This window comes from Oenanthe melanoleuca, chromosome 5 (assembly GCF_029582105.1).
Source record: "Oenanthe melanoleuca isolate GR-GAL-2019-014 chromosome 5, OMel1.0, whole genome shotgun sequence".
Classification (NCBI taxonomy): domain Eukaryota; kingdom Metazoa; phylum Chordata; class Aves; order Passeriformes; family Muscicapidae; genus Oenanthe; species Oenanthe melanoleuca.
Genome location: NC_079339.1, coordinates 44917885 through 44943002, shown reverse-complemented (window position 1 = coordinate 44943002; position 25118 = coordinate 44917885). Strand labels below are relative to the sequence as shown.

At 39.4% G+C, this 25118-nt stretch overlaps 2 protein-coding genes across 6 annotated transcripts in view; one reads left to right on the top strand and one right to left on the bottom strand.

The window, feature by feature from the left end:
* Positions 1-1044: 1044 nt before the first annotated feature.
* GPR68 (G protein-coupled receptor 68) lies at positions 1045-19845 on the top strand. 2 transcript variants are annotated; one of them, XM_056493512.1, is made up of 3 exons: positions 1045-1226; positions 1862-1919; positions 15276-19845. In XM_056493512.1, the coding sequence occupies exon 3, from the start codon at positions 15410-15412 to the stop codon at positions 16484-16486; it is 1077 nt and encodes a 358-aa protein (XP_056349487.1). In that variant the 5' UTR covers positions 1045-1226; positions 1862-1919; positions 15276-15409; the 3' UTR covers positions 16487-19845. The 2 variants fall into 2 exon arrangements, with proteins under 2 accessions (XP_056349487.1, XP_056349486.1); XM_056493511.1 differs by lacking the exon at positions 1862-1919.
* Positions 19846-19933: 88 nt separating this feature from the next.
* Positions 19934-25118, bottom strand: part of DGLUCY (D-glutamate cyclase) — a 47826-nt gene continuing 42641 nt past the window's right edge. For all 4 annotated transcript variants that reach the window (XM_056493506.1, XM_056493509.1, XM_056493508.1 and 1 more), the window contains exon 13: positions 19934-20892. In XM_056493506.1, the coding sequence (XP_056349481.1) occupies positions 20749-20892 (144 nt within the window). In that variant the 3' untranslated portion in view covers positions 19934-20748. The remainder of the gene's footprint in view (positions 20893-25118) is intronic.

The window sequence follows — 25118 nt, the reverse complement described above, 5'->3', positions numbered from 1 at the left end:
GTTATTTTTGGTACTGTTTCTGATGTTAGCCATGGGTACTCCCAGAGTATTTCCAAGTTTTCTAAATGTTCTTGTGTCTTTTCCCTGTTTTGGTTTGTTATATTTTTTTCTATTTTTTTTTCTATGCTTATGTCACTCTGCTTTCCACCAGGTTGGAAAGGAAGAACCCATCTTGGAGTTCCCTGCACAAGATTCCTGTTTCCAGCCTCACTGTATCTGGCTGCTCTCAGAGCACTGTTGTCTATCGCAGTGAGCAGAAGGGAGCTCTGGTTGGGTGCTGCTCTGGCCATGCAGAGCCACTGGTGTCCCTACAGCATGGCAGAGCACGCATCATGTGAGTTACACACAAATTTAGAGCCTGAGCTGGTAACAGCTTTTTTTCCAGCTTCAACGGTGTAATTTGTATTTATCTGTGTTTTTAAGAGTAACGTTTCAGTTTGAGAGAGACAATTTAATACATATCCCATAGTACAGCTTTCACTCCTGTGGGAATAGTGGTGTGAGTTAGCAGGAGGTCAGCTTTTTCATCTGCTACACCCTTCCTGCATGACCTTGGGCAAGCCCTTCAGTCTGTTTATGCCTCAGACTGTCTGACCGTGCAGACAAGAGAGGAAGGCACTGCCCCCCCTCTCAGCCCTTGCTCTTTTACAGTAAAAGATGATGCTTCCTTTTGCAGAGATCACCTTCTGCTGTGTTTGTATGTAATGGTCTGACCACCATGAGCTCTAGAAACAACTTACAGTAAATGATACTAATAACAACACTAACACTCTGTATACTTTTCAATACGCCTGCATGAGGCAACATCTGAATGTGTTTAGATAAGCTGGAAGCAGCTGGATTTGGCCTCTGCACCAGCTGCTGTGATCAGGGTCAGCTCTCTGTTGGTCAGTGTGTGTGCCGGTGGGGATGGCAGGGAACACTCCGTGTACTTTGCAATCTCTGTATTCAGCGCCTGCTTTTGGCACTCTCATCTGTCTCACTTATGAATGAGTGGGTGGGGGAGGAGAGGGCTGGGCTGGGCTGACTCCTTCACAGATGAACCATAAAGAGCACAGGAGTGAAACACAATCTCCTCCTCCTTTCCTGTGCTGCTTCACGGACAGCCTTGCTCACAACTGGGAGGAGGATAGCCTCACCAGCAGCCTGAGCAGGAGCGAGGAGAAGGGAAGTTTTGTGTTCTTCACATGGCAGGCAAAGCCTCTTTGCATAAACTCTGCTAACAGGTGAGTTTCATTTTCATCTATTCATTCTTGAAAGCAAGTTCATTTTCCATATTGAGCAGGTCTCAACCCTGGAGTGGTGGTAACACTGTTTTCTAGCTGAGTTGTTAAATCAAGACAACGAGGGGCTGCAGGGATTCAACCAAAGCCATGTGTCCAAAAAACTTCACTACTTCAAAATTAATTTCCTTGGCAAAGTTCCTACTAGCAGGAACTTTGAATAAAGATTTTCCCAGAAACACTTTCTTGAGTTCCAGTTAGGCACAAGGAGAGCTGAATGTTTAAGTTGTAGTGGTGAAAGGAAATTGTTAAGATAAACTGAGAAACTGTTTGTTGTTTGCAGAAAGGAATCAGAGCAGTAGCCTGTAGATAAGTTCCTGGAGTTATTTTCAAAGAACTTAGTAGTACTGTATAAGTTGAATAGATACAAGATATTTTGAAGGACTAATAAGTGACTTAAATACTTTATTTCCCTTGAGAATATAAACCAAATGTTACACCTATCATGAAACTGCTAAACCACATACCTTGATGTGTGGGTGCTCTGTGTACACCTATATAGTTTGGTCTTTGTATCTCAAATGTATGTCATTACTATATTTTCCAAATACTGAGACACTTTTCTTGCTACTGTTCAGAATCTGGCTTGGAAGACTTGAAATGTGAGGATTTTTTTAGAGAAGTGAAATCCTTCAGGTGAGAAATTTATCTTTTTTTTCAATAGGATAGAAAACTCTTGTTCACTATTGTAGCTTGTCCTTATTATGAGAATGTTTTCCCTGTTCTTGTCAGTCCTTGTAGAGAAACAAGAAAAGCAGTTCACTGAGTGATGCTTTCTTCTTTTGTGTGTTGCATGTGGAGGGAAGCTGAGAAATATAGAATTTAGAATATTACAGCTTGTCCTGTCCTTTTCTGTTCAAAATACATGCAGGTATTTTTTAATAAAAATATAAGGAAACCTAACTGTAAAGTAAGTAAAAATGGCAACATGTAGGCTCATGAGACGTGACAGTGCCACTGTGAGCATTATGGGACTTTCTGAGCAGTCTGTTAGTCAGGACCCACTGTGACTTGTTCCACATTAGCACCCTGTATTCACACTGGTCCCAGAGGAGCAGTGTGTCTAACCACTTCTTCTTTCAAGTTCTCTTTAATCAAGAAGCCAGTAAAAGGTAGCTAATCCTGTGTATTTAGCACCTACTCTTTCATTTCTTCTTTGAGGAAACAAAATTTTCTACTGTCCTCACCCCTGTCCTTCCTGCCTCCCCATCTTACTGCTGCCATGTTGTTGTTCCCCCCTATCAGGCTGCTCCTGCATATGCACTTGCAAAGCCTTTCTGCTACATGAGCAAAGAGGTGGAAGAGTGCTGTGTCCAGTTTATTCTACACTGCTATACAGCTGTAGGTAAGATGATAACATGGAAAGTACATGCCCACAATTTTAAAAGCCTTTACAGGGTCTAGGAAGAATACTGGAAGAAAATACTGGGATTATAGGATCAGACAAGTATGATGTTCTGTGACAGCAGAGGTGAAAACATCTATATCACAGCATTGTGATTTGAATATAGCAATTTTAAATGAAGAAAGATTTGGTGGTTCCAATATCTCATTAAAAAAACTTGTGTCAATTAACACCTTCAGTGAGAGATATTTCTTTCACTTTGTAGTGAAACTCCCTTTGTTTTGGATCTGAGGGCTACAAACAATCTTATAGCAGCAGCAAAAGAGAGAAGTGGGATATAGGGGAAGGGAAGAGAAGGGAGAAAGTGAGTCTCTGCAGAGCTAGGTGTATACAGGTGTCACTGTACTAGATCTCATTGATTGGGGTGAGCCTGAGGCTGCTTGTGAGGTGAGACAGACAGGAAGCTTATCTGTGGCTGAGCACAGTTGCACAGGGCCAGGGGTTCAAAGGTGGGGGCATTAGTGTAAATTTTCCTCATCTAACCAGCCTTGTGGATGGTGTCACTCAGATTTACCAGTTGATCCTCTAAATGTGAGTTTTCTTGGCATCCCAGAGAACAGTGCATGAAGAAAATTTCTTCTCTTCCAGTATTTCTAGTCCTGACCTCAGGGTGCATTCATGGTGCCTTGGGGCTTCACTTCTGATGGCTGTGTTGTGTCAGTGTGGTGGTAACTAAAGGAAGTCATGTCCACTCAAGAGGACATTTACACTTGGTAATTATTTTTAAGGGAAGAACCAGGGAAAGAGAACTCCAGAAGTGGCAGTCTTGTGAGGCTCATTAGCTTATAATTAGCTGATTGTCTCCTCTAATATGTTTGTTTTTCCTATAAAGCTTATTCTGAGTGGCTTTTATTGCTTGTTATGAATTATTCTGCCAGCTGAAGCATTTGCAGAGCTGCTGACCCTGACAGCTGGTGGCAATTTTTTTTTGAAAAGACACAGAACAGCTTTAATGTTTAGAAGAAACTGACCAATAATTTTGCTAAAGGTATTGGTAAGGAAAAGCCAAGAAAAACATTGCAATTTATTCTCTAAGGCATGCATCCACTGTAACAGTTCTTCTCCACTAGAAACATAATTCCGAACTCTGTTAATAGGATAGGAAAACAAGAGCTTTTTAGGCACTGTGTCTGGAAGCTGTAGCTAATTTGTCTGAAAAATATTAGATAATAGGTTTAAAATCCTATTAGAGGGAGAGTGAGAAACAGGCTCACCTGAAAGCATATGCTCTGATCCTCTCCATGAAGCCCTCTTGCCAGAAATTGTTTCTGTGTCAATAAACTTCTTTCCAGCTGAGTTGTCTTGGAATTCGATGTGGGATTGCTAGGCTCAGATCTGTCACCATGCCAGAATCAAACAGAAAAGCAAAACTGATCTGACCTGCATGTAACAGAGAGGGCACTCTGCTGCTGTTACTGTTGCTCCACAGGAGCTGTTCTCCTGACATTCTCCACTCCGAAATTGCTACAGACAGCTATTGCTGCTAGGATGAGCCTGGACATTCATTTCTGAATAGTGTTGCTTTATTCAGCAAGGTTTCAAGCTTCCTTTCTCCTATGTTGTGTCCTATGGGCCAGCAGTAAAGACTCAAATCTTTGAAGAGAGGTTGAGTTCCCAGCAGAGAAAGGGAAGATTAATAACTAATTAATTACAAAAGCAAATGTAATTGAACTATCAAAGTTCAGTCACTTTAATGACACCTGAATAAAACGCTAAAATACCAGTAGGGAAATGTTTCAGAGAGCTCTTGGTTTGGCTTTCTTTTAACTCAATATTTTAGTAACTATTAAAATGTTATCATTTTATATCTGGAAACATTTCATCTTCCTTCTGCCAAGGAGAGTTTTTACTCTGTGATGGATAATGATTTAGTGTCTACTCATATCTAATTAGAGGGTGTATCTGGTTTATGCTCCATGTTTAAGGACTGTTCAGACTTAACTTTTAAAATAGTAATTGTCTTTTAAACTTACAAGAGGTTTAGACTCAAATCAGTGTGTCTATAATGTCAGAACATTATTATTTGGAATTTGAACTTGCATCCAAATTTCACAGCTGGTTTTACACCTCCATCCCAAAGCAGGACCTGGATTTCTAAACAGTTCTCAATTTGGAATCTCACATCTCCTGTGCCAGCTTTTCCATCTCTTCAAGAGCTTGTAACAAGCATTTGATTCTCTCCCTTTTCTCTAGTCAGAAGCATGTTTGGAAGTGCAGATGGTTTACAGCAAGGTTGTTGCTCTTGCTGTGAATTGCTTCTTTGAGAATATTAAAGGAGTTTTGCATTTCTGTGAGGTCATGCCTCTCCAATTATTTTTCTCAGCTTTCGTGTTGAACTTCTTTTATCCAGAAATGGAAAACCAGGAAATAGAAATGTAAGCAAAAATGCAGATACAGATGCCAGCACTTTAAATAAAGTGATTAATCCACTAGGAATAGGTTGTTGGAGTCCTGTACCCTCAAGTGAAAAAAATAAGGACTGACGTTTTCAATAGTCATCTAGGGAGCAAGAACTGCCACGAGGGAAAGAGCGGAGAGGAAAACCTTCTGCAAGGCACACTGCTTCTCGTGAGAACACTGAGAAATAACAATGGAAGAACATGTCTTACCTCTGAATATTGACTCAGTTCTACAGGAAACTTGGTTAATCTCCAGAAGGGAAACCGAAAAAAAGGGAAGAAATTTGATTAAAGACATCAATAAGGGATATAGGAAATAATGAAATAAGGGATCGTTTAGTAGAGTTATGTTTCTACCAACTAGATGGGGACTATTTGTAGACATGCACAAATACATATGCATAATGCACCCCACACACCACCCCTCCAATTCTGTATCCAAGGAAGAAATACAGAAATACAGAACAAGAGCCAAAAAAGACTCAATTGAGCCTAAAAGGAAATGAGCATAGTTAAACACAAGTGCGTGGAAGGGCGGATGGTGTGCTAGACTAGAAAGAATTGGATCTAGAACAGAAACATATCTGAAGTGCACAATGGTGAGCAGTGTAAGCCGGAAACACGAACACAGTACAAAGGCACAAAAGAATTATTTTAGGTTTTTAGATGGCGACAGTGCACACACTGTGAGGTGCTTCAGTTGAACAGGCTCCTATTCCATCATGAGTTTGTTCTCCATGATTAAGATAAATCCAAACAGAGGAAAAAATAATTAAGTCAAAGAAAAATGAGGAGTGGAAGGGAAAAATCTTCAAATATTGTAAGCAGCTTTTCACTTTACCATGTCTTAAAACTTTTGCAGTACAAAATGAATCATATACTGAATCATACATGCAGAAAATGGCATTTTAAAAAGAGATCATTTTATTGAATGTATCATTATTTGCTGATGCATGAAATAATGAAAATGCTAACATGCTCCTTAAACAGGAGATCTGCTCAATCTCTTTAGACATGCCAGTTTCAACTACATTTCAGTTAGACCTAGCAAGCAAAATTTTTCTATTGGACAGCCTTTTCTGGTTGTCAAGTGTTATTAATCAAGCATTGATTACAGATGTCCCAAGCTTGTCAGCAGCACTCGATAAGTCCTGTCCATTGAATTACCAGTAAATGAGGAGAAAAAAATTGTATAGGTGGGTGTTTGTTGCTGTCCAAATGACTTCAGTTAATGAGATAGTTCTGTTTGGAGGGTATGATGTGTTGATCCTTGGGTTCAAAGTGGCATTACGAAAGATGAAAGCTGTAAGATAACTTGGTCCCTGATTCATTCTCTAACTTGCCCCTTTTTGAAGAAGTTTTCCCTTCAGTGAAGCTGGGGAGGCTGGACATAATGGACTGCCTTGCATGTTGCTGGCATTCCATTCCCTTTCTGCATGAGCATGTGGGTACAGAGAGAAGATGTTCTCAATAAACTCCAGGGCCATGATCATCCAGCTGAAGTTGGAAACTGACAGCCAGTGCTTTGCTCAGCCTTGGTGTGTGCTGGTCAGGATGGGGTGTGCTGACCAGGATGGGGTACCCTGACCAAGACAGAATTCTGGCAGTATGCTGTGGTCCACAGTATGTAAATGGATGGCTCATGCTCAGGCAGCAGAGAAATCTGTGGGTGACTCCCATGGCTCCCTTTGGGTAACCACTCTGTGAAACAGGGGCTGTGTGGCAGTCCTGAGGCTACAGGGACACACTGGCAATCCAAGAAAGGCAAAAGTCATTGAAATGCAATACAGATATGGATTAAACCTGAAGTCACTGACTTCAGTGCAGGATATCTGGCATTGCCTGATATAGCACTGTGCTGCTGCCAGAGCAGAATGCAGCTTCAAAAGAGGCAATAGTACGGAGTTTTGGAAAATGAATCAGAAGGATGATTTTCCCCCAGGCTGTAGATGGTAAAATGATTCAGAACTCATTTAACTCAGAAGGGTGAAGTTCCTATTTCTCAATCCCAGGCTACAACACAGTTGTTCCCCTCGTTGTTCCTTACTAATATTGTATGTTGATCACGGCTTATGTGGCTTCTAATAAGCAAGACCTGTGTAATCTTGTCTTTTCTTGCATTGTCTTGTTCAATGAAGATCAGTGTACAAGTTTGGAATTATAAGCAGTTCTGTTGTCTATGACTGATTATCACTTGCCTGCTGCTTCTTCAGTAGAGATGTTTTTTTGACTTTTGTGTCAAGGAGGATTGTGGGGGAGAGGGACATTGACTTGGTTGAAGTTTCAGTTCAGGGGAAAGGAAGATTTGGTGTTTTTTCTCTGAGTAATAGAGTGATTTAAGATGTCTGCAGGAAATGGTGTGATGCATTTTCTACCACCCACTGTTCTGTACTCAACTAAGTCATACACAGGGCTTCAATGTACCCTGTGGATAGGAACTAGTCACAGTAACTCAGCAGTGAAATACTTGGAGGGTCATATTGTCCACTTGGTTGATCTTTAACAGCAGGAAGTGGGGGGCAAATGAGGGTCAATTTTAAAGCTTTGAGGCAGCTATAGCATGACTAATTTCAGCTGTGATTCACCTCCCTGATACTACTTGGACTGCTTGCCTGAAATCACACATTGCATGAATTTTTGTTACCATAAATAGGGATTTTCCTAAGTTATTTTTTTTCCAGCACTTTCTTGTGCTCAACCAGTTGTTCAGACCTTACATGAGGTAAAAAGGCCCTAATCCTAGATAAAGAATAAATAGTAGTGTGAGACAGAATGCATAGTGTGATGACACAGGCAGATGTATTTGCTAAGCTACTGTCTATGATATTTGAGAAATCATGATAGTCAGAAATCCCAGGTGACTGGGAAAACAGAAACATCATACCCATCTTTTAAAGGGATAGAAAGACCCTGGGTACTACCCCCCTCTTAGCATCAGTTCTGTGCCTGGGGAAGATCAGGGAACAGATCCTCCATGACACTCTGCTAAGGCTCTTCAGGGACAGGGAGGTGATTTGGGAGAGCCAGCAGAGCTTTACCAAGGGCAAGTCCTGCCTCAGCAGCCTGTGGCTTTCTATGATGGAGTGACTGCATCAGTGGATAAGGGAAGGGTCACAGGTGTAATTTATCTGGACTTCTGTAGAGCCTTTGACATGGCCCCCCTCAACATCCTTCTCTCTAAATTGGAGAGAGATGGATTTGGTGAATGGGCTGCTAGATGGATAAGAAATTGGCTGGACAGCCTGATCCAGAGGGTCATGGTCAGTGGCTCAGAGTCCCAATGGGCCTCAGTGACAAGTGCTGTCCCTCAGGGACCCGTACTGGGACCAGTTTTATTTAGCATTTTCATTAATGGCATAGACTAAGGAATTGAGTGCAGCCTCAGCAGATTTGTAGATGACACTAAAGAGAAGAGGAACACACCTAAAGGATGGGATGCCATCCAGAGTGACCTGGACAAGCTCGAGAAGTGAGTGCATGGAAATCTCATGAGGTTTAACAAGACGAAGTGCAAGGTGCTGCACCTGGTTGGGGCAATCCCTGATACCAACACAGGCTGGGGGATAAACAGATTGGAGCAACTTTGCTGAGAAGGATTTGAGTGTGCTGGTGCATGAGAGGATGGACAGGAATACTTGAAGCCCAGAGAGCCAAACATGTTCTGGGCTGTATCCAAAGCAGCATGATCAGCAGGGTGAGGGAGGGGATTCTACCCCTTCACTTCCCTCTGTTGAGACCCCACCTGGAGTACTGCATCCAGCTGTGGAGTCCTCAGCACAGGAAGGACATGGACCTGTTGGAGTGAGTCCAGAGGAGGGACACCAAGATGATCAGAGGGATGGGGCACCTGTCCTGTGAGCAAAGGCTAAGAGAATTGGGTTTTCCCAGCCTGGGGAAGAGGGGACTCCAGGGTGACCTAATAGCTGCCTTGTAGTACCTGGAGGGAGCCTAAAAGATGGTGGGAGACATTTTACAAGGGCATGTGGTGATAGGACAAGAGAGAATGGCTTCAAACTAAATGATTTAGATTAGATGTTAGAAGGAAATTCTTTACCATGAGGGTGGTGAGGCACTGGAACAAGTTGCCCAGAAAAGTTGTGGATACCCCATCCCTCAAAGTGTTCAGGCCAGGCTGAATGGGGCTTTGAGCAACCTGGTGTAATGGAAGGTGCTCCTGCCCATGATTGGAATGAGATGATTTTTAATGTCTCTTCTGCCCCAAACCATTCTATGATTCTATGATATTGGATTAACTGTGCTAATTATCCTACCTGCTTCCCTTGCCCTTCATCTCAAGTTGTCTTTTATATTGCAGGCATCAACAAAGAAGTCCAAAGTCATAAAAACCTGATATTGAAAGGTATAGAAACAGAACATGGAATTCCCAGAATATCAAAAGATGGAGCAAATGGAATGATTTACTCAAGGCTGTAAAAAGTTGCATGTCCATGTTAGGAAAAATTGGGCATTGATGACTAATTAGTCTTTTGTTTATTTGGATTCTGAAAAAAATATTGCCGACTTCCTTTTCTGACAATAGGTTTATAAGACAAGTCATCTGATAATGACAAAAGTAAAGTTATTTGTAGTTTACAGAACACTTTTACAGTTCCCTTCAACTGAAACAGATATACAGAGTAATAATTATTGTACTCAGAGGTTCAGGTTAAAAAAATCTACTTGCAAGTTACAAATACTGAATGGATTGTGCATAGATGTAAATTACTTTAGTTTAGAAGCTCAATTTGACACCTCTTTTTCACAAAACAAAGTGTGATGTCTGTGTTACCCCAATTTGTCATGATTTCTGAAATATTACCAGAAATAATTCACAAATTGCTGTAAGTAAATCTCCTGGACTGCACATAGTTTAACCTTTGCTGATCTATTCTTCTCTATGCCCCCATCCTATTGTTAAAAATAATTATGTTAGATGCCAGATAATAATTCTGGTTCTAAAGACTGGAATAAAAAACAAGAGCAAATATTTCAGCTTTCTTTATATAAATATAAAAATACATACCATATACACATATATTATATAAATTCGATATTATGAAACTAAATATATATATATTTGTGTTTGTGCTTCATATGTACTTGTCTTTCTTTTCCTTTACTTGTGGTAATAGAAATATCTTTCATTGCCTTTAGCAGCTCTTTCTACCTGATACCCTTCTAGAATCAGAATGGTTTGGAAATCTTCCTAGTTTGAAAGGGGCCTTTAAAGGCCATCAAGTCCAACTCTCCTGAAATGAGCAGGGGCATCTTCAACTAGACCAGGTTGCTCAGAGCCCCATCAAACCTGACCCTGAATGTTTCCAGGGATGGGGCATCCATCATCTCTCTGAGCAACCTGGGCTAGTGTTTTATCATCCTCATCATGAAAATATTCATCCTTATATGTAGTCTGATTCTGCCCTCTTGTAGTTTAAAACCATTCCCCCTTGTCCTGTTGCTACAAATCCTATTAAAAAGTCTGTCCCCCATGTGTCTTGTAAGTCTCCTTAAGGTACAAGGCTGCAAGAAGGTCTTCCCAGAGCCTTCTCTTCTCCAGGTTGAGCTACTCCAGCTTTCTCATCCTTTCCTCATAGGAGAGATGCTCCATCCCTCTTGTCATTTCTGTGACCTTCCTCTGGACCTGCTCCAACAGGTCCATCTTTTACATCATAATTTTTCTGATTAAACCCAAATTTTTCCAATTAAACCCATTGTGCCTTTTCTACATACTCGGTGGTGCACCCAAATTTCTGCTTTCTTCTACTTTTTTCCCCCTCAAACTTACTCTAAGGGTATTATCCCTTTCCTGTCCATTATATGTTGTTTGACCAGTCCCTAGTTTCTTCTGCTGCTCATCACTCCCCTGCCTTCTTATCTGGCCTTATGCATCCAGGCTGTGTGAAACAGGATCAAACAGTCTGACAAACCTGCAAGTGTTGAAGGAAGCTCAGCATGTGAATTTAAGGGCTGGTATTTGTATAGATAATGACCTGAACCAAATCCTAAACTGAAACCACCTCAGGTTTCTGATTCCAAGATATGCAGGACAGTTCAAGTCCTGCAATGACAGCCAAGTGACTCAGGCCTGTCTGCACTGTATGACAGGTGCAAGGACAGATTAAATAGCAAGAGTAAATGCAGGCACACAAGCATGCTACATTCCCTGTTAATGGAAGTGAGTGCTTTGTGGATGAGACAAGCTGGGTGCACAACAGTTGCAAATTCCAGCAAGGAAATCTTTTGGTGCAGTCCCATTTGTCTCTGCCAAAAAAATACATAGGCAGAGTTGCAGACAGATTTCTTACAATGAAAACTGTAGAAGTGTTCCCTGAAACTGAAAAGACCCACCTGGCCTCCAAGCTCCTACTTGGTCCAAGGTGAAGAGGCTGTTGCTGCCAGTGGCTCTAGCTGCTTCCATTGCCAGCAGGCAGCACTTAACATGTGAGCAGTCCCATGGTTCATTGTGCTGGGGCAAGTCATGTGTTTGTCAACAGCTGAGGCACAAAGGAGTTGGGAAAGAAAAGAACTGTGGTTGAACTCTCTGGTGAGTAATAAAGTTGGCTTGTATAAACCATGAAAAAGTGAGGCTTTCTGAAGCTCTGGGATCCTTGTCTTTATTTTTAATCCAGGAACAAGAGAATTGTTTAGAGCTCACATAGATGGAGAGAGTCTTCTAATTTATTGCCAAGAGTCAGGCTTAGATGGGTATCATGGAAAAGATGTGGGCATAGAGGAGAGAGAAATATTGCCTGCAGACTCGTGATACTGAAGGTGTTACACAAATTATGATAAAAAAAAGTTACACAGCTTCACTATATCCATATTAAAGCTGTCTAAAAGAAATGCCTGTGTGTTTCTGTTCATAACTGCTTTCAGCTTTTTGATTGTCTGCAGCCCAGATGTTTTTCATAGAGCAACTTTTAAAATTTCTCTTCTCCCTCTATCCAGATGTGACCAATAAGTAATGGGGGAGCTATTTGTTTTTTTCTCTTCTATACCCTGCATCACCTTTCCTTCATTTTCCACTTTTTCAGACAGCTTGTAAAGTATTGTGTCGTATGTTCAGTGGGCTTTTCCATACCCATTTGTTTAAACCTGCCAGTGCAGTCCTTTGATATCAGGTTTGTTGAAAAAATCCTACAGTTTCACTCTCTGGCTGGTGCAGAGCTATATTTAGTGTACCTGGTGCTGGGGAAAAGTTGAACTCCCTCTGTATTTCCATTTGGCTTCAGAATCTGTCCTTAGCCCTGGCATGAGTGGTCAAAGGGTACAAAAGTGGCCCAGAGCCCATACACAGAGGAGGCCAAAACAAGAGAAGGATTTCCTGGCTCACTGTTGCCACTGACCAGAACAGCAGTATAAGATAGGTATTGCACAAGAATCTGGATCTTTCTTTGCATCCACATCTTTGAAACTGGAGAGGGTTTGTTAGCACAAAGCAAAGAGATTTGTTACAGCCAGCCTTCTCTTCCTGCCCCTTTGAACAGCCCACTCCAGCATTTCCTCCAGGAGCAGGAAATGTTGCTGTAATCATAAGTGTATATTATATTAGCATAATATTGTATCAATAAGACTTTTGCTGCCTCCTTCACATTCTGCATTCTGGCAAGACTTTTAAACTAAGCAGAAATGATTTTACTTATTACAGATAATTATATTCTCTGTACATAAACATAATTTGGTAAAAACATTTAGAGTTCTTAGAGGAAAAGAATAATTTTCAAAAAACACTGCAGCTGTAGAGTGCATCTGCTTTTCCTCATACCGTGGTCCATTATGATTCACTGGGTAACACTGCATGAATCTCAGTGCTAGACATTTAAAGAGAGTTCTGAATTTTCAAAACTGTCAACAGCTTTTGAATTACTATTTGGCCTTATCGACAGGAGCTGGACACTGGCTGGGCACTGTGCTTGTAGATACAATGATAGGTCTTGGATTTTAGGCATTTTAGACAATAACTAAAGTGTGCCAGTCATCCTGTGCAGGCAAACTCTTAAATGTAAAAGTCACCAAATCATTATACAGAAATGCTATGAAATACAAACTCAGGCCTGGAACTCTGGATTAAAAAGGTGGGTTGGGGTAAGAAGGTTATCAAACCTGCCTCAGCAAAGATTCTCTGCACTGCCCTTGTCTGCAGATGGAAGAGATATGTGATGGTTCTGAAGCCTTGGAGAAACTGGATAGTGTTACAGGGGAGCTAATGGCCCCTAGGTATCAGTGTTAGGGGAAATTTGTACATAACTTCAGTGATTGATTTCTGCTGTACGTGTCAGCCCTGGTCTAACATTGTCATATTTATTCCAGGGGAAGGTTATGGCAATCTCCTGGAGCAAACTTCAAACTGAACCACAGATACCCCTGACTGGGTCCCTTTAGCAGCATTTCTCCTGCTGAGCTTGATATATGAGTTGTTACTATTGTGACACCCACAGTGGAGAGTGTGAGTCTCTAAAACCCCAAGGGAGCTGCTTGAGACAGAGAGGTGGAGGAGAGCAGAGTGCTAGACTTGAGCAGTCTTTCACACAAGTTGCATTGGACAGTGGAGCTGAAAGTTTTGAGGGAGATGAACTTATCTTGGCCTGTTGTTTTATGACTGAGACTATCTGATCTTCCAAGGACATTTCCACCAAAAACAGAGCTGATGTTCTCTCTGTTGGAAAGAAAAAGTGAAAGTAAGGGGATAAAAACCACATCCCAATTCTTACTTGTATGTTTGCTGTGAAATCTATGGACCTATGTTGGTTGAAGCTAAAAAATGAAATTCTTTGCAGGTTTGATCACTTATTTCAGCCAGGCAGTTCTTTTCTAGCTTACAGCAAGTGATTTTGTTTTCAGTTTCTACAGGAGTAAAGCCTATCACTATTAAAAAACCAAAAACATGTATTAAAAAGATTATTTGACAATAGCATTCTCAAATGCTAAAGCTGACAGTAAAGCTGTAGTGTGGTCATGTTTTTTAAGGGCTGTCTGGAAAGAAATTTTATGTTCCTAGATGGGACAGAAGACGATGACAAAAATGCAAATTAGTGTAGCAAACAGAAAAAAGTAGCAAGGCATTGTCTTTGGATAGGGCCTTTTTTGAATCCATGGTATCTGAAACTGTGAAGAGAGCAGAAATTGTTAGTGTTACAAAAGTATAGCCAGTACCCTTGAATTTTCTGAGGAGAGAGTGAAAGAAATACAGTCATGCTGTCCTGCATCACCAGGTTAAATATGCATTCCCCTCAGACTAGACACAGTTTGCCCTTCTGTTCTGCAGTGCTGAGCATCTGTGCCCATGAGAATATATAATGAAGTGTTAAAATGCAGAATGGGGTATTTCATTGTTTAGTGGAGGTTTCATCACTGTAAGCTGGGTCCAGGCTTGACCTCATAGAACAGTGCTAACCCATTGTCAGCAGTGGTTTTTGTGTATTAAATAGTTATAATATAGTTCAGTTTAGCACTATAGCATAGCATAGCAACAGCTTCTATGGGTGTGTGTTTGGATTATACCAGATTCTTCAGGTGAAAACAATTACATTAATATTCAGTGAAGATGAAAAGGAAAGATACAAATGTATAAGGTGTAAATGTGTGGGTTTGGGAGTTGATGACAAATAAGGAATATTTAATAGCATATCCTGTAGAATTGAGACCATGGTGCTGCACTGTACCAGAGTTTCATCAATTCCTTCCAACAGAGGAAGGCAGCTTGCTTTCAGAATTGTTTTTACAAGTAACTGTTAGACAGACTGCTAATTTTTTTTCCCATCCCGCTGAATTGAACTGCGTATTACATGATACCTTGTATGTAAAAGGAAATTTAAGAAATGGAAATTAATAATCAAGAGTTCTGTGCACCCTACATCCTCTAAGGAAGTCTGTGTGAACTGTTGGTTTACCAGAGACACCTATTTCATCATAGACAAATCTGATTACTGCATTTCTGCCCCATCTGTAAACCAGAGACGATATTTCTTCACATTTCAGATATCTCCAAAGCTAAAACAACAAATATTTGAAATTTGTGATTCTGGAACTTTTCTGTTATATACTAGGAGTTATGTGAACCTTGATTTCCCAGATGGGCTTTATCTTTAGCAAGGACCTAGGGCTAGGAAAAGGCAGCTTCCTGAAAAAGTGTACTATGTATTTAACAACTGTATCCCTTCTAAAGACTGTCCTCTGATTTATCTTCAGGTTATTAACATCCTGCAGCAAGTCATCACTTCAGCCTAAAGTTTTGTGGAAGAAATAGACTCAACATGAAAACGGAATGTAATTAAGTTTTACATTCAGGACCCTGATGAGTGATACCCAGGGAGAAGCAGAAGATGGTGAATTTCACAGAGAATGTAACTGAGAAGTGCAGTATTAATCATGATATCCACGAGACATTATCCCCTGTGGTGTACATATTTGTGTTTATATTAGGCTTGCCAGCTAACTGCCTGTCACTGTACTATGGTTATTTACAGATCAAAGCTAAAAATGAATTAGGTATCTATCTTTGCAATTTGACTATAGCAGACCTGCTGTACATATTTTCTTTGCCTTTTTGGCTTCAGTATGCTTTACAGCATGACAACTGGACCTACGATGAGCTGCTGTGCAAAGTTTGTGGCATCATCCTGTATGAGAATATCTACATCAGCGTGGGCTTCCTGTGCTGTATCTCCATCGATCGCTATCTGGCCGTGGTGCACCCCTTCCGCTTCCAGCGCTTTCGCACCATGAAGGCTGCTGCCATCGTCAGCATCATCATCTGGGCCAAGGAAATTATGACATGCTACTTTGTCTTCACTCATGGGGAGATCAGTATGGATGCTGAGAGCCACTTGGTGTGCTTTGAGCATTACCCCATCAAGAAATGGGAGCACAATGTCAATTACTACCGTTTCTCTGCTGGCTTCCTTTTCCCCCTCTTTCTGCTGGCCTTCTCCTACTGTGGGATTTTACGAGTTGTCCACAAGAGTCCCGGCACACAAAAGAAGAAGAAAATCCAAATTAAAAGACTGGTTTCAAGCACTGTTTTCATATTTTTAGTCTGCTTTGGACCATACCACATCCTACTTGTAGTTCGTAGCTTGTTGGAGAACAACTGCTCATTTGCTGAGAAAATATTTAATGTTTACCATATTTCTCTCCTGTTAACTACATTTAACTGTGTTGCTGACCCAGTATTGTACTGTTTTTCCAGTGAAAGCACTTACCAGAACTTTGTCAAGATGAGAGACTCTTGTCTAACATGTTTAGGCCATCTGAATACTGAGACAAAGGAATCCTATCCATTGAACACTACTGAAACTCCCAACAGAACACAGCATGAACAACAACCAGGGTTATTAAAATTGCCACCTGATGGTGCTGGAATGAAGGACTGCTTCACAACTAATGTAGACAGCCTCTAGCATTAATCAAAAGAACCTTAATCCTACATCTGAACCTATGGCCGTGTTTGTATGTCTGTCTGAATTATTCATGTATTACAACAGTGTGACCTCCCAAAGGCTTATGAGCAATGCTACACAGTGAAGCTGTTTCAGGGGGTGCTTGGACCCTGGCAATAGCGAGGAAAGTTTGTGCTAAGTCAGTTCAATTATAATCATGTATCTGTTGTTGTGTTACCACTTAAAACCTTGTTTTCCTTGATGACTGCATTGCCTGGAATAAGCCAGTACTCATGGTGTGTAGTTCTGGTGAACTCATCTTTAGCGGTTTTCTGTTTGCTACTATAGCATCTAGAGAAAATAATTCTCTACAAGCTATCATCATCTGTTGAAAAGGTCAGAGACAGAAAAAATTAAATGTCCCCATATATACTTTTAAAGAGAAAAAGCCTAACAAAACACTTCTGCAAGCTCTCTGTAACTCTTTGAAATAACTTCTCCTTCTGCCAGTTTCAAAGCCTGCAGAGACCATGCCAGAATGAGATTCCTAAAAGAATCAGTTGGATGGTGTGAGACATTATAGGAGCACAAGGAACTCAGCACCTGCTGAGACCTTCAGGCTGTTTTTTTGATTGTTGAATCCCAGACTGTTAAACCTCATCATAAGGCTTCTAGAGACTTCTGGAAGTGTGAGACTCTGGCCTCCAGTGGGTGTCAATAACTTGGTTTGCTGACTCAGAAGAGAACAAGAGGTTGGTAGTGAGGCACTTTGATCCCATATGCTTCTCTGAGTCACTGTGTTCAAAAATATTTATTTACCTTTAAATTCTACTACACTTTGCTAAGGTTTTGGTTGTGTCCCTTGCAATTTGTGTATCTTGTACAGTACAGACCATGCAGGCAATTAAATAACAATGCATTTGTCAGGGAAACTGTTGAATGAATTCTGTTTAAACTCTGTTTTTGCCCATAGATAATATAGTTTAGGATTTGGTAATTGTTCAGTAAATACACTATCAGAAATATGATGTATGAACGACCTGTGTCCTGGTTTAGACAGAAACAAAATACTTGGCTTTTAAAGACGTGGGAGTTGTGCTTCACAGTATTGTTTCTACCACCACCTACTCTCTAGGGTTTTTTTTGGGTTTTTTGTTACACTAATGAACCCTGTGTGATTGCTCATTGAGATCTGCTCATTACATCTTCTTGTACTTGTAGCTGTTACACCATGAATGTTGCCTTGTCTTTTCAATTCTCTGGTTTCAGATCTTCCTTGAAACACCTCTCTCTCTGCAACCTGGAGCTGATAACTTCTAGCAGTATAATCAGTTTTGTTTCCTTGGTTTGCTTTTGAGTCAAAAGATTGTCTAGACAGATGGTATACTCCTGCTATCTGAATATGTCATTGTAACACAGCCTTGCTTGTCATCAGATTCAAAAAGGAATATATTCCAATAGTTTTCTGGAAACCACCTGGAGAGTGCAATATTTGATATAATTAGTGGATGTGTATAATAAAGAATGTTTTTATAGTTTTCTTTTTATATTTTTTCACACTATGTTTGAAATAACTATTTTTTAGCTTTGGCCCACAATATCTATTTGTGAGTATGGATCCTCTCCTTCCTCCTCTTACAGAAAGGTTTCATGTCCCCAGTCCCAAGAGGGGATTAGTTTTGCTTAGGTTAACATTTGGTTTGTTTAATTATTTTACATTTGTTTATACTTCTACCACTCAGCTGGATTAATTACCTTACATCTGCATATTTTTCTCCTGACTATTAGCACTGTTTAGCTTTATTTTCTCCTAATATTTAATCTCATCTGCTCTGTGTTCCAAGGGGGTCATTAGGCAGGGACTCCCTCCCAACTGCTGTAGTGCTGAGCTTGTACATTGCTAAGCACCAACTTCTTGGACCCCCATGACCAGTCAGGCTGCAAGAGACACGTGGCTTGTTCTAGGATTAAATATTTGTTGTCATGTTTATGCATTGCTTTTTTACAGCTCCCCATGCTGTTTAAATTAGACAACTGGAATGCAGAGCATGCTGTACTACATGGATTTGTCATCTGAGGGATTAAGGCTCGTTTGAGTTGATACTTTGATGTGGTCAGCTTTGGTCAGCTGCTGCAGTTTAAAATCAGATGGAAACTTGTGTAACACAGCACAGCATTCTGCACAGTTCTCAGCACTTAACCTGCTAACCCGCAACAGAAAGGAGGGATTTTTTTCTTCTTTCCCACTTTTTTTTCCTTGAGACCATTATTTTATCAATTCTTTCTGTACTGTAAGTGTTTGGCTTAGGCTGCAGAACTGTAACCAATATAGTAGGAAGGTAACTCCCACTCAGAACTTCTCCTTCCATCTCAGTCAAAACACTGAAATCACTCAAGGGTCCTGTAAGGTTGCTAGAGTCATGCTACACATGCTATTGAAATAAATGCCATGCTTTGGACTGCACAAAAAAAAAAGCAATTTAAAAGCACACACTAGAGAAAAAGAGAAACAAGTTATTAAATTTTGTATTTCTTAATGAAAATGAACTGTTAAGACTTGTATTTTGGGGAAAAAAAGAACAAAAGTTTGCTAAATTAATTTTTTTTGACAAAAGTTAGTGCTTGGAAACATACATTGCACCTGTCAGTGTAATATGTCTGTAGCACAGAGAGAATAAAATCAGCTGCATCTTTTAAGATGATGCCAATTTCTGTGAGTTCTGTGCAGCAGTGAACATACACCATCCTTCAGGGTTGCTGGCTTTGGCAAAAAGTTCAAGCATTCATATGAAATATTTTACCTAATACTTTGAGTTTATAGACTTCTAAAGGAGATATTTTCTAATTGTGAAACTTCCAAGATACTTTTCTAGAACATCCTTTGCAAAGGTTTTAGATAAAATGAATTTAAAAAAAAAGACTGATCTAGGAAATAAACACTGGGATCTTTGGTGAACCTGAATGTCTAGTAGAAGGCTGTCATTAACATTTTTTTCTGTGTTGTGTTTAACTATTTTATGTCTTTAAAGGCTCTGTATCCTCAGGGTCTTCAGGAGATTAATGTTCAAAATATGCTGGTGTTTATGGTATGAAATTATTTTTCTCATTCGGAAAAAGTTGTCTTGAATCGAAGAAGGAAAATAAAACTGCCAGGAAGGAAAAGAAATATAAAGTGTTGCTCACTGCTGGAAGTCCAGCTGAAGACAACTTCCATTTATGACAGGTAGAGCACCAGTGCTCTAGAGGTGGTGCCACATGTACCCTTCCCCTCTCTGCTTCGACAGCCAGCAAAACTTCAGTCCTGACACTCACCTGGAGTTAAGGTAAAATCACAGCTTTAAATGACAACAGCTGGGCACAGCTCACAACCATTTGCTGTGTACTGCTTCAGTGTTCAGTAACCCTATGTGACAGAATTTAATGTTACTTCACTTGGTCTTGTCAGGAGCTGAATTTCTACAACAGGAATTCAGAATTCATGTAAAAGTTTATTTACATAATGTTATTTCATACTGAATGCAAATGTTTATTCACTTCTAATCATACTTTAATCTCTAATAATTAATTTTAATAATAATTTTTGTATTCAATAATTTCTTCGTAACAACAGGATACTCTGAAATGTCTAAAACTTTTCTTTGCTACCCATAAAGTGGCAAAATAGATAAGTGGCAAACTACTAATAGCACAGGGGTTAATGGCACAGCTGACCCTTAACACAGAAGATCTGCAATGCTGCCCTTATTTTTATTAGCTCAGTTGAAATTTTCTCCTTATCTCCTCCCACTTCCACAAACTATTCCCCACCATAAGAACACAGGGTTAGAGGGGCTACAGGACGTGTGCAATGGAGCTCTCACTACTGTAACACTGCAGTTTTGTTTTGAATCTTCCCTCTCTACTGTAGCTGTTTTCTCACCACAAGTATTTTTAAAATCAAGTTGCTACGGGAGTTACTTCCTGTTGCAGTTATGAGGTTAGTAAAACAAGAACAGCAGTGCAATATTATCTCATTGTAAATTCATGCTTTCTTTGTAAAAGCCAGATCGCTTCTTATTATATAATATTATTTAATATTCATTTCCCTTTATAAAATTACAGAAAAGAAAGGTAGACCAAGTGGATGATACCCTCTTCTTGTTTCACAGAAGGATAACAATGAAAGGCTGTGCATGGTCAAGACACCAGAGATGACAAGTCAACCTTTTCTGATCTTTTACACCTTGTGAGAGCCTCAAGAATGACATGGGAGCAACTCTTGATGCAGAATTCATTAGAGGCAGTCACTGCTGTGCCTCCTGCAGCAGCTTTTCAATCATAAGTGAATGGGTGCTGTAGAAGGGCAGCCCATCCACTTCCATCTCTAGACTGGCAGTTTTGCCACTGCGGACCCCGAGCTGCACAAGTGTTTTCAGAAGCTTTTCTTCCTTGAAAAACAAAGAAACAGAGTATAATTAAAATTCTGAATCAGATCAGAGCAGTCATCAAGATTTTTATTTTAATTCTGGGAGAGACTGACCATATCCTCCATATTGATTTTGCCATCAACTTGCAAGTACTGTCTTGACCCAAAGAATATGTTTAGCACCTGGAGCTCAGGGATGTCAGATGCTTTATAATCTTGACTGCTATTTAATCACTGAGTAGTATTTGTCTCCACACTGCCCCAAACAGAACATTAGCGGCAATTCAGAAACATCATTTTTTGCCTGGTTTCAAGCTCCTATATTGCACAAATCAGAATCAGAGGAACCTCCACCCAAAGTAACTCAAAAATCCATCTGTGGTTTCCCCAGCAAGGCAGCTGGCTGCAGCTGCATTTCTACAGAAAAAGAACAGAAGGGAAAGAGGATGCACCAGGAAAAAAGGTTACAGAGAGCACCTGGATGGGCTGCACACTCACTTTCCTTTCCTGCAGCTGCTCTGATCTCTCTGTGCCTTTGGCCCTCTCTTCTCTTTTCATTATTGCTTTTATGAGAATTCTGGTTGCTTAGGGAAGGAGTAGGGAGAAAACAGCCTCGGAAATTGTGCTTCCTTGGCATGCTCTGAACTAGCATAGCTTTGTTTAGAACTACAGTCATTTTCTTGCTTAACTAATATAAGCAGATAACAAAGCATGTTCCAAGTTGAGCTGTAAAAGTACACAGAGGGAACAAAATCCTCTTTTGTGAGCTACAGGCCAGTTAGCATTGTGGGATGAAAAGATGGGATAAAATGAGCTCTGAAAAAAAACACAGGGAACAGTGAAATTTGAAGATCTTGTTTCAAGTAGATGTATGTCTGACACAAACTGCTCTGCTTTTCATTTGTCATGAAATGTACACAGTAAAACTTCCTATTTATTAGCATTTACTATAGTGAGAATTTATTCCTTGAATTCTGTTAACAAAAATCTAAGCAAACTAATAACCTAGTCACTTTTTAGCTTCCCCTATACCAACCCTGTGATAGGTTATATAAGACCTTGAAACGCACATTTATCTGTCTTTTCCTCCTTTTTTTACCAGGAATGCTCTTTCTTGTCTTTGTCTACTGTGCCATTTCCATTTCTATGGAAATTGCTACTGCATCAATCCTGCCAGAGTAGGATGGACAAAGAGTTCTGCAGATTTTAACACTACTTGTTTGACATTACCACACAATAACCTCTAGCAAAGTTCTTTATCTCCTGGATACAAATGAATGACGCATAAAAATTATAATATAAAAATATCTAATTTTCTCTTATCAAATGTTAGGACTTGTTTTAGCAACACTTCTAAACCACAAAGAATACAGTAGCTGTAGATCTGAATTGAGACACAATATGGTTGCATTTTATCTAATACAGTACATGGCCAAAATAGAATCATTTCTGAATGAAGTAGAGCATGTCCTGCATGATCAGTTCAGTTTAATTTTGTAACCTGCTCTCTCAATGCACTTTCTAAAGATCTGTTTTTTATTTCCTGGTAAAACACCCTAATTCTTAGCTGTAACAGAATTAAATGATGCTCTGTTTTTCTACCAAAGGAAAAATATGCAGTTACATGGTGTCAGCAGCAACACAGCTATTTAAGAAAATTATCTTACTACCATAAAGTTTGCTACTTTATAATTTATAAAATTATAAAAATACATCCGTTTATCTAATATGAATGATCATATACATAAATGCAAATATATATAACTGATATTTCTGCACAACAGGTTTCTCTTAGCACTGAGTGTATCTAAATGCAAAAGGGCAAAGGAGATCTCTCCAGTCACAAAAGAGACAAAATGTAATCTCTAATATGAATACTTTATGCTACATATTTACATATTGGAGCTCTCTGATCTGCTTATATGAGGTAAAAAAGTTTGCTTGCTTAATATACGTAACTATGCCTGATAAACCATAGCCTGTCATCAAATGCTACTGTTTCCATTTGTAAGAAGCAAATACAATGTATAGCTTCCTTAGCTGTACAGTGCTGCAATTTGACCTCAGTTCTCTCTTTAGCAAATAATTATGTTGGGAGTGGGGTAATTGGAAAAAATAATCAAATTAATAGAAAAATATCTCATTAGTTTGTGCTTTATTCAAGGGAGAAAACTTACTTTTGAATGAAAAAGCTAACAAAGCAAGCTAAAAATATGTCACATCTTTATATATTCATAATAGAATTCATATTCTTATAGATAATAATTTTTAAAAATACTATACTGTTAATATGTTGCCATTAATAAAGAGTTCAGTAAAAGAACAAATCTTGATATATTAACCTGTTTGTGAAATGCAATGAAATGCAGAGTTGACTGTAAGATGTTTACCTTTAGCTACACTTAGATCTGTATGGATGAATTTATTTCATTACAGTCACTTTGGTGTAAAAGTACTATGAACTGAAAAACCAAGCCAATACCATAATCAAATTATTGGGTAAGCAAAGGTAAAGGTAAGCAAAGATTGTTTAGGTCCAGCTGTTTCCTGTTTCTGCAGCTCTCACCACAGAACAAATGCTTTGCAGCATCTCTCACGAAGATGTGTGCAAAGGCCCATCCATGCACTCAGAACAATCTTAGTTTGCTGTGCAGTGGGAAGGGAGAGCTCTGCAGTTCTGGGGTTTAGCAGAGCAATCCTGGCACTGCTCAAACATCAGCCTGCAGGGAAATAATGTTGGTGTTTCAGGGGAAGTCTTCACTTAGTAATTATGACCTACAGCATTCATTGAAGTGCCATTTTTTGAAGAAAAATAAAGCACACTATAAGAAAGGTGACTGGTGCTAAGGGACTCCTTCAAATGTTCTCTTTCCATTTACAATCACAGATATCACTGAGATGGATCTGTGTGGTGTTGCTCTTATCTCACTAGGGTAATTATTATAGCATTAAATGAAGCTGAATTTTGCAGAAAGTAGCCATATAAACATAAATTGCGTGATTTTTTTATTCTAATGGAGTATTGTGAATACTAATGTATTCAATCTTCTGCACTGTTCATTGTTGTGTGATTTATAATTAAAGAGATCATATTTTCTTGTCAGACATTTTGTCATTTTCTCTCCTCCACAAAACCGTTTCCATTAATTTTATCTCAATAGATTTTGTTGTACTTTCTGTATCCCATTATTGGATCATTAATATTCCCAGATGTTTAGCTTAGTAAAACAAAAACAAGAAGGTTTTCCTGTACACAATACAACATTTAATTACAGTATCTCATTACCAGGAATTTTGATCATAGTCATTTTAGGATGCATTAATTTAAAGGTCAAAAACCAGTAGATGCAACTGGAAAAAACTTTGAAAAGTGAAAAGTAATTAATCTATTTTATAAAAAGACTGTGCTGTAAGCTTTGTTAAGCTATATGGCTTTGTCAAATGTTGGGATCAGTTTCAGTTTTATGACCTTCAGATAGCAAGATAGCAAGAATTAAAAAAATAAATTAGTGAGATGTACTCTACAATACTTAAAAGTTACTTTGTTGGAATTTCATGCAGAATGTCCTGTCATCTCAGGAGAAAAACTTCTTTGTTTTGGATAGTAGCTATGGTAGATGGATTGCATTTTGCTTAGCATTCTTGGAGGTCACACACTTAATGGGTTTATTCAAATCTCTGTAGAGGTAGTCTGCTAATAAAGCAGAGTTTTGAAGTTCCTAATTTATTGCAAAGTTGTAGAACAAATCTTATTTAATCATTAAGTGTGTGTGTATATATAGACAGATTTTTTTAAAACCACTGCCAAGTTAAAAATAGAGGCACGTGCTAGCAGGATGAGCACAGATCACAGTCATTTCTCACCCCTCTCAGTTATTTTACTTTTTCTCAGTCTGAAACCTTTGCATTCCCAGAATATCACACTGTACAGAGCTGCATTAGTCAAAACACATTTAAAAATATTCATGTACAAGTTTTTCTCCAACTTTAATTTAGAAATGTGCAAAACTAACTGTAGAAAGGCTCCAAAACTAGAAAAGGTGGAAAGAGCAGAAGTAAGGCACAAAGATCAGAAGTATGGAGTGGCTAGTGCATAAGAACTGTGACTTTTGATGTTGGAAGCAGACATCTAAAGGACACTACAACACAGGGTTATAAAATCATGGATGATGCTAAGGAAGCAAACAGGGAATTTCAATCACTGTCTCAATAGGATTTCTTGCATTGCCCATAAAATTGCAGCACTCT